The sequence below is a fragment of the Trichomycterus rosablanca genome, chromosome 12, assembly GCF_030014385.1.
Source record: "Trichomycterus rosablanca isolate fTriRos1 chromosome 12, fTriRos1.hap1, whole genome shotgun sequence".
In the NCBI taxonomy this organism is placed as follows: domain Eukaryota; kingdom Metazoa; phylum Chordata; class Actinopteri; order Siluriformes; family Trichomycteridae; genus Trichomycterus; species Trichomycterus rosablanca.
Genome location: NC_085999.1, coordinates 31657857 through 31667961, shown reverse-complemented (window position 1 = coordinate 31667961; position 10105 = coordinate 31657857). Strand labels below are relative to the sequence as shown.

At 36.5% G+C, this 10105-nt stretch overlaps 1 protein-coding gene across 4 annotated transcripts in view; it reads left to right on the top strand.

Moving 5' to 3' along the window:
* nalcn (sodium leak channel, non-selective) overlaps nucleotides 1-10105 on the top strand; it is a 95720-nt gene that overhangs the window by 44671 nt on the left and 40944 nt on the right. For all 4 annotated transcript variants that reach the window (XM_063005840.1, XM_063005839.1, XM_063005837.1 and 1 more), the window contains exons 15-17: nucleotides 1959-2150; nucleotides 2856-2993; nucleotides 5929-6003. In XM_063005840.1, coding sequence (XP_062861910.1) covers nucleotides 1959-2150; nucleotides 2856-2993; nucleotides 5929-6003 — 405 coding nt within the window. The remainder of the gene's footprint in view (nucleotides 1-1958; nucleotides 2151-2855; nucleotides 2994-5928; nucleotides 6004-10105) is intronic.

The window sequence follows — 10105 nt, the reverse complement described above, 5'->3', positions numbered from 1 at the left end:
GATTCAGCCTTTGTTTTAATAAAGGAAGTGAGTCACTACATTCACTGGAGCCTCTACTATATTTGGTTAGTTTACTTGAATAATAATGAATGACCTTTCATGAATATTGTTTTTGCAAAGCATTTGTGCCATTTACCATGTAAGAACTAGTGACTCAGAGCTGTGAGTGACATTAATTAGTCTCAAAGAACTATTTCAGTCTATATTAAAAATATGACTTCATTAATATGTCTAACATTCATCTGTGAAGGGAAATATATCAATAATAATAATAAAAAACGTATTTAAAATTGACAATGACACATTAGAAATCAACATTGATGTGGTACTATTGACATATTCTGTCAATTTATCCATTCTTCATCCTCTCAACCATCTATCTCTTTATCCATCAACTCAACTATCTGTTAATCTATCTATCTGTCCATCCACCTATTCAACCATCCATTAATCCATCAATCCATCCATCTTTCCATTTACTCCATCAATGTATTGATACCTCCATCCACTCAACCATCCAATAATCTATTCATTCATCCTTGTATTCACACTGTTCTTAAACCTAATGATCTATGCCCTTTCCCTCATCCAACCATTCCTAAACCAATCCATATATTTGTTCCTTTATCCATTTAATCATCCATCAATCTAACAATCTTTTCATCACTCTGTCTACTCAACTATCCATCAATTAAGCTATGTATTTCGCCATCCACTTAACAATCTATCTACCAATTTCTAACAATTGTTAGATAACAGTTTCTCCATCCCTCTATTTACTCAACAATCCAATCAAGCCATGTATTTTTCCATCCACTCAACCATCCATCAATCTAATAAAGTTGTCACGCGGCAGTAACAGACCAGACGCTCGCGGAGTGTAGAGCAAGGTTTAAAAACAAAGGGGTAATCCAAAATCAAAGTCAAAGACAAAACAGCTGAAACGAATCAAAACACTGGTGATGATGAGCGTGCCGGATTGGCTGACTGAGGGCATGTGACTGTCATGTGAGAGTCCGTTGGATTATGGGAAATGGAGTCCTTCTCGTTAGAAGCAGGATGCGCATTAGTGCGCGTGACAAAAGTCTCCATCACTCAATTTACTAACTATTTATTCACATCCCTCCATCTTTTTAACCATCTATTAATTTATCCATCCTTCCATCCACTAAAACATTAATTAATTCAACAATTGATCCAGACTTCTATTTACTCAATTATTTATTAATCTATCAAGCTGTCGTACCCTCCATCTACTCAAGCATCCATTAGTCTAACTGTTCCTCCATCCATTTAACAACCGATCCAGCCTTCTATTTACTCTTATACTTGCTTATTTTATCATGTATCTATCCATCAAGCTGCTTCTTCTTTTATCCACTTAAACATCCATTAAGCATCCATTAATTCATTAAACCCTTCTTCCACTAATCTATTGATTTTCTGTCAATCTGTGTATTCCTCCATCAACCATCAGTTACAGTATGTATGTATGTATTAATCTACTATTAACTATCAATTAACTATTAATTAATTTTTATGCACCTATTTATTTGTCTGTTAATCTATAAATCCACTCAGTCCTTCATAAATGAATCTGTTATCCCGTCATGTTATTCATTAGTCCATCCAGTTATTTATGCATTTATTCGTATTCTATGCATCTATATGTATAGGTATTGATGCACTTGTTTATGTGCACCTGGTTTAGCATGAATAATTTGCAGTAAATAAACAGCCTACATCAGATATGGATTTAAAAACACGTTTTCTCTGAGGCACTGAAACATTGAGGAAATAATTGTACGTCCACATTTGGGATTATTTACGATGGTGCTAGGAGTGGGCGAGCTATCAGAAAGCGCTTGTTAATTTAGCTCCATTTATGTAACTAAATTGCATTTCAAAGTGAAACACATGAAAGGGTTCGACTACAGCTTTGTCTTTTGTTCTTGCAGGTGCTGAGAGTGGTGCGTCTCATAAAGATCTCTCCTGCGCTGGAGGACTTTGTGTACAAGATTTTTGGTCCAGGCAAGAAGCTGGGTAGCCTGGTGGTGTTCACAGCTAGTCTGCTTATAGTCATGTCTGCCATCAGTCTACAGATGTTCTGCTTTGTGGAGGACTTGGATCGTTTCACAACTTTTCCACGGGTAAACTTCACTTTGTTGGGGTTTATGGAGGATTGTGTATTGTTTTACCAGAGAATAAAATAAATGCATTGAAATCTGGCTGGTACTTCTTCAGATTTAATTGTTACTGTGACCGTTTCTAGTAAATTAAGCCTTCTTTGTGCTTGGAAACACATCAAATTCAAACAAATGCTGTCTAAAACACAGAATCCCAATACTTTATTTGTCAGCAGATGTATTTGCAAGATGCTTTGTATTAAGTGCTCATAAGCTGGGCTCTTATTAGGCAAATCTATTTTTTATCCTTCGTTATTAGTAGGCATTTGTTCATCAGTGTTTGTACTGGGACTTGGAAGCGTCTGGGTAAACAGATGCTGCTCATTTCCAAGGTTCCACTTTCAGGTGGTATGATAACCATTCCTGATAATGATGTTTATCCAGTCCCTCCACTAACACACCTGCTTTTAAATGATCTTCATCAGCTGCTTGGAGCCATAGCCAATGTGACCAGGTTTTACAGGCTGACTTAGGACAGGCAGGCTTGATTTCTCTAGACCTTTATCTGAAAAAGGGTCCAACAGTGGCAGCATGGCAGAACCAGGATTCGAACTCTCAATCTTTTGATCGATAGCCCAAAGCTATACCCACTAGGCTACCACTGTTTGACATACAGACTTACTGATTATACCAATAACTGATTATACCTGTGTTCTTTGTCTCCCACAGGCATTCATGTCCATGTTTCAGATCCTCACACAGGAGGGTTGGGTGGACGTCATGGACCAAACCCTGGTTGCAGTGGGAGATATGTGGGCTCCAGTGGTGGCCATCTACTTTATACTCTACCACCTGTTTGCCACGCTGGTAAAAAAAAAATGTTTTTACTCAGTTTGTTTTTCTGTTGCCCCTCACACATCTCTAAAAACATGCCTGTAGGTGGACTGGCTTTTTGAAACTACTCTCAGGTGTGAGTGTGCATAAGTGCGCCATACTTGGATTGGAATTAAGAGGCCATGCCACAAGGTAAAGTTATATAATAGAACTGTCAACACTATTAGATTAATAAGCTTAGAGCATTCCCTAAGCTGTTGACACTGATGTATGTTGTAACCCAGCAGATCTTGCACGTGTGGTGCAGGGCTGCATTTGTCCTAGTCCATTACTTCTGGGATCCAGGATTTGAATCCTCATCGGTGCTATCTGCCATTCTACATACAGACATGATTGGCTATTTCTGAGGGGGAGAGATGGCCAAGGCCCCACAGTATATTGGTGTCCTATTTGCAGTGTGTCACTGCATTACACCCTGGGGAAACCAGACCCACTGCAACCCTGATCAGGAGACAGCGGTGCTAAAAAACTACAAAAATGTCCTTTTGTGTCACCAGAGTGCAGAAATCTCAATATTGTGAACCGTGATATGAGTCAGGACAAATAATCATGTGACATAATGAATGTTTTTAAGAACACATACGTTACAACCATCTTATGTACATATATTCCCAGATTTTGACCAGTTGGCTGATGATCCTGCATAAATAAATCTTCTTTATCAGTAATATTCTTCTTGTTTATTTAGCAGCTCACCGTGGTTGATATTTCTCATCACCGTGGCTGTGATTCATGTTCAGTGTGTTTGCCATTTAAAAAGCTGTACTAAGTAAAGAGCCGCCGTTTAAATCTGACATTTTCACACAATCTTAACAATAATGAACGCACAGAGCATGTAATCAAGAGACGGCTGAATTGCTCTCTCATCTCATCTCTCAACAAAAAAATAAAAGCATTGTGCTCATACAATTCTTATTTATTTGCAAAATTCTATTTTGGGGTTTAGTACAGGACTTGCTTTCTGTATTAATAAGGTAGTTGGGAACTGTGTGGGCATACAATTTATGGATGTAATACTTTTATTACTTGCGTCTTCCTTTTGTTTCCTCCCAATACATTTCAATGCCTATATGTTAAATAAAGACAATGACGGGTCCAAAATGAACCCTAAAATTTTCACATTGTAATTAAACAGTATGCCAATGCTGAAAGGATCATTACTTGGCAACCACTGGATAAGCAGATTATTTAGGAACCTGTTATATAACCCTGAATATGTATTACCTGACCATCTAAACCGAAAGATAACCTCCATACGTGCTGGTTTAAAATCTCATTACAAACACTTAATTAAAATGCAATCAGTCCCTATTTATTGCTGCAGCAGTTTTTTTGGAGGGCTTTTAACAGTATATTGAATAATGACTAAGGGAATTTATTTCTATTCAGACACAGGAGCATGAGTAAGGCCAAGAAATAATGTGGCACAAAGTAGGGATGTAACGATACACTCTACCCACGATGCGATACGATTCACGATACTGGGTTCATGATACGATTTATTCCCAATTTTATTAAACAAAATGAAATTGAAGACAAATTATGACAAAGTTTCCTTTCATTATTTCTCTTTAAAAAAATTAAATACTGTATTTGTGCTTATCTTTTATTTATCTAAATAAATTTTATTTCCGAGGCAGGTACTAACTATGCCAAATAATGCTTATTGTGTAAAAAAACTAATGAAATTTTAAAACAAATCCAACATTACATAAATAAATTAATAATCCAAATAAAGAAAATATCCTCACATAAATAAATTTGGCTGGAAAATCCCCAACCTGGCAACTTTGTGAAGTGCCGCCAACCAGGCGAGGTGACTAGCACCAGTGCCCTCTGCTGTTTGAAGTGAATATCGATTAATCTTAAATAAATAACCGATTCGAATCGTGCCACATGTGCACCGATTTTAACTGTCTTGTGGTGCATTGTTACATCTCTAGCACAAAGTCTGGCTTGCATTCAGCATTTAAATGATATTGATCTTGGGTTTTTTCCACAGATCAGGTTCTTCCACACCCCTTTGTGCTGGCATTGCCAATTAACCATGAACATAGAAGCACCAGATCATCTAAAGTGCATGTCTTCTAGTATTTTAGTTGTCTTTTTTGTCAACTAAAGAGTCATTCCAAACCATTATTCCTCCTCCGCCAAACACTGCAGCTGAAATTTTGGTCGCTAACTGAAGCACCACATCTAGATCCATTAAAAGCATGATCTATCAGTTCATAAGGCCATTATTTGTGATCTGTAATCCAAAATTATAAAAGGTGTTCAGTAGGATAGATGTTAGGCAAAATGCAGATAGTCTGCACAGTCACGCTGTAGCAGGAAGGAGCATTCCCTAAATTGTTGACACGAAGTTGGAAGCATGCCATTTAATTGACATTGATTTTTTTAGGCCAGTTAGCAATTGTTATGGCTGAAACAACAAACTCAATGAAAAAAGGGTGTCCAAATGCTTTCAGCCATATAGTGTAGCTTCTCATGTGTTTAGAGCACACCATAATGGATCCTTCTAGTCCACATACCCGATTTGTCACAGTTTTTACGCCGGCTGCCCTTTCTGACACAACCTTCTTTATTTTTATCGGACTTGGGACCAGCACTGAGAGTGCACTGACAAGTGTACCTCTAAATGTCTAAGCTATTCAGACATCTTCCTTCTTCAGACATAGACAATCATGTCTGTGTAGATGCCCAGCCAGCCTATAGCAGTGAGCACTGAGATTCAAACCTCGTCTGAACCTTGTATTAGTGGGTTAATGTATTTTATCGCTACACCACACGAGTACCTAGCTGCTTTAAAAGCTTTTAAGACATTAGGGTCGACAGTAAAATTAATTTAGAGTAAGTAATGGGTTGTGAATGCAGTATTATTTAGCTGCTCTGATTTATTGTCTTCCAGATCCTGTTGAGTCTGTTTGTGGCTGTGATTCTGGACAACCTTGAGCTCGATGAAGATTTGAAAAAGCTGAAACAGGTAAGGTGTTTATAATCTGGTTACAGTTGCAACGGATACAGTATGTGCCGTGTTTTGATGGTGTTTTAAAATGCTTTAATAGTTTTTTAGTAATAAATGCATTAAAATTGCATTCTTCTTGCTGCAAAAGCTAGTCCTACAAGAAATCCAGGCAGTGGCACAAGTAGTGGAAGAATATGGACGGAGTAGCATGGTGTTCCCTACGTGTTGAGACTGCATCTGTATTAATTGCTTCCCTTTGGTGTAAAAATACAGCCGGTGGTTTAAATGCTTTGGAGGAAACGTGCAAACCTGCAGAACTTTGCCCAGCAAGGGTGTTGTGCGATAGACAGATGGCACAGGGGGCACAGGGAATTTAGGAAGATCCAAAATTAGGAGCAGTATAAAAAAAACTGTCCAAAATAATCTAGGAATCTTCACCTTCACGTTCTACACAATGTAAGACCGGGCCAAACAGCCCCAGATCGGCTGTCCCTTAGCCACAGCTGACGATTCTCCGCTCAGCCTGTAAAATTGCCTGTTTTACAGGTGCTTCCAGCACAGATGGGGGCAAACCGAAAATAGATGGGTAGATTATGATTGCTCTCGGAGAGCAGCGAGCATGGAAAGCTTTTATAAACAGCTGGCTCCGAAGCAATCCGAAGACTGACCTTGACTGTAGCAGGGCTAGTTCATCCTTACGTGGAACAAATAAGAATGAGATTGGGGTTTGTCTTCTTGTATCTATGTGGCTAGGTGGGGGCTCTGAGGGGTTCTGGAAGGTTGTTTGTGTTGCCCTCTGTAAATAGATTGCTCTCCCCTGTGTCACCAGTGTCACCAGTAATTGCCTTTGACATGTCTTACCCTTTCCTTTTTCAACCATGAAGCTCCATGGCTAAAAGTAGAGACAGAAGTCAAGAAATTGTTAAAATAAACCACATTTTGCATTTATTATTATTATTGCAATTTGTATTATTATTGCCATTATTATTATTTTTATTATATTTATTATCTTCATCATTATTATTATTATTGCTATTATTGTTTTTATTATTATTATTATTACTACTATTATTTTTTTATATGTATTATTATTATTATTATTATCATCATCATCATTATTATTAATGATATCCCCCCGGGGATCCCTCATAATTTATTTTATACAGTATATTTGATTATGTAATTTGATTTTATGATCTGCATTTATACATGCAGCAATGAGTGTGGTTAGAAGATTAAACTCAATAATTCAAAGGAGTGTCCACATACCTTTGGCCAATAGTGTATGTTCAGTAACTGAATTTCTATACACTGTAAGTAGTGCGATACATTTAAGTCAAATTACAATCTGACTTATTAATAAAACTGGAGCATAACAAATGAAAATAAACATTAAAATCAGCATCTACAACTGAGAAAATAAGCCTGGAAATGTCACTACAATCGAGAGCAATTATTCACTCCGTAGTCCTCAACAGGTCAAAAGTCACTCTGCGTGTTGTTTTGCAGACTGTTAAAGACAGCACCTTCAGTTCTAAGGCAAATTATTCACAAATAATATATGCTTCACATTTTAATAGCTGTGTTACATTGGTCTGCTCTGTAAATCAGACTGAATTGCACAGTAAATGTCATCCACGTGGCAATATTAATGCCCAGCACTTTCTCTCTGTTCTCACTTCTGTTCTCATCTCAAGAACAGTACAAACAAAAGCTGTCAAATATGACGGATCCCAGGAGCAGAATTAATATCTACAGAATGATTGATGGTTGGCTCATGGAGGATCTGGGACAATGGATCACTTGGCTTGTTTCAGGGTTTATACTCAAGAATACTTGTTATATAGACCGTGAATAGATTTGATTGAACGGTTCATTGCAGCATAAGGCCACTGCATCTGGAAAGAACTTGGGTTGTCTGACGGAGCTATTTTTCTTTTTTGCTCAAAAGCTGATGCCTTTATTAAAAATGACTTATAATTGTGACTGATACAATCTAAAACAAATGAGGATCAAGGGCCCAACAATGGCAACCTGGCAGTGGTGTGGCTTGAGTCAGTAACCTTCCGATTACTAGTCCAGCACTTTAAACACTTTAAAGGAATTATTCCTAAACCTGACTGCATGCATCCCTGCACCATCTCTATTTTTCTCCTTTCCTTCATGCCAGCCGTGGACTTCACTTGATAGAAGGGTGTTTCTTTTAAACTCAGATAAAAAGCTCCCAGCTAGTGCTCTCACTTCAGTTATGTTTTTGTTTGATGTAAATGGCCTAGCTGCTCTGGCTGTGTTTGTTTGGTGCTATAATGCTCCAGGGATGCCTAAGAGCCATTTCAGATACTCAGACAATTTTTTTACTCCTTGTGTAATACGGTGTCCTTGTTGCCTTTAGATGTTTGAAAGCTCTCTGTGACGCACATAAATCTGTTGTTTTTTATGCTCTTTTTTTTATTTATTATTTATTTATGTGACTGTTCTAACAGACTTTTCTGGGATGCCCGGCTATTATAAGCATCGGTATGGAAGTGTAAAGGTTTTTTCTGGTATTTAAGGCTATTAATCGTAATACATTTTTAGTCCCTTTTAGTTTCCTGTTCCCAATTATTAAAACAATTAAAATAATAATAATAATAATGCTGTCATTAGTAATAATATATAATAATGCTTTCATTAGTAATAATATATAATAATAATGATAGTGCTGTCATTAGTAATAATATATGATAATAATAATGCTGTTATTAGTAATAATATTATATAATAATAATAATAACAATAATAATAATGCTGTCTTTAGTAATAATATTATATAATAACAACAATAATAATAATAATGCTGTTATTAGTAATAATATTAAATAATAACAATAATAATAATAATAATAAATAATAATAATAATAATAATGCTGTCTTTAGTAATAATATTATATAATAACAATAACAATAATAATAATAATAATAATAGTGCCGTCATTAGTAATAGTATTAAATAATAATAATAATATAGATAATGCTGTCATTAGTAATAATATAACAATAATAATAATAATAGTAATAATGCTGTAATTAATTATAATATTATATATATATATATATATATATATTTTTTTTTTTTTTTTTTTTTTTTTTTTTTAATTATTATTTTTCAACAGTATATGATAAAAATGCATTAGAATTAATTACACTTAACTGCACTTAATTACTTTAATGTAATTGCAACATTCTGTTTTTGCCTTTTTGTATCAGAAGAAACAAGAAACAGAGAAACAAATCCTGTACGCAGCATCAGAAACGTTCTTCATCACAACATTTACGATATGATGATGACTTTCATTCCTGCTCTAACATTCATCATTATTTGCAGACTCTAGCACGTCTTCATGGAAATAACTTACATCTGTCAGTGTCGACAGCTGATTTATCTTGATCCGAAATCCATTTCAAAGGCAACGACACAAATAACAAAGGTGGCTGCATCGCAGTCCTCAACTGATGGATTAGCTCTAGATCTAAGACTTTTGTTCTGATACGAGTGTGTCCTTTATTATCTATCCCGGGCCCTTGGGTGTGCACTGAAATCGTATGCTAAATCATTAGGTACTATAGTTTTTCATTTAATTCTATTTTCATTAACTGCTTTATCCTGGTCAGGGTTGTGAAGGGTCCGGTTCCACCAGCTTGGCACAAGGCTGTAACATTCCAGACAGGGTGCCAATCCATTTCAGGGTTTTAACCATCCCCTCCTAGATGCCCGGCTGGCTGATAGCACCGCTGAGATTCCAGTCTGGATGTCAGCGTTAGTGGGCTAGCATAATAAACCTCTGTGCCACCTGAGTGCCTAGGTAGTATTGTATTGTAGTGTTACAGTATTATAGTGCTCAGATTCAGGCTTTATATACACTGATGAGCCATAACATTAAAACCACCTCCTTGTTCCTTCACTGACTGTCCATTTTTTCAGCTCCACTTACCATATAGAAGTATGACTGTAGTCCATCTGTTTCTCTACATACCTTTTTAGGCCCCTTTCACCCTGGTCTTCAATGGTCAGGACCACCACAGAGCAGGTATTATTTAGGTGGTGGATGATTCTCAGCACTGCAGTGACACTGACATGGT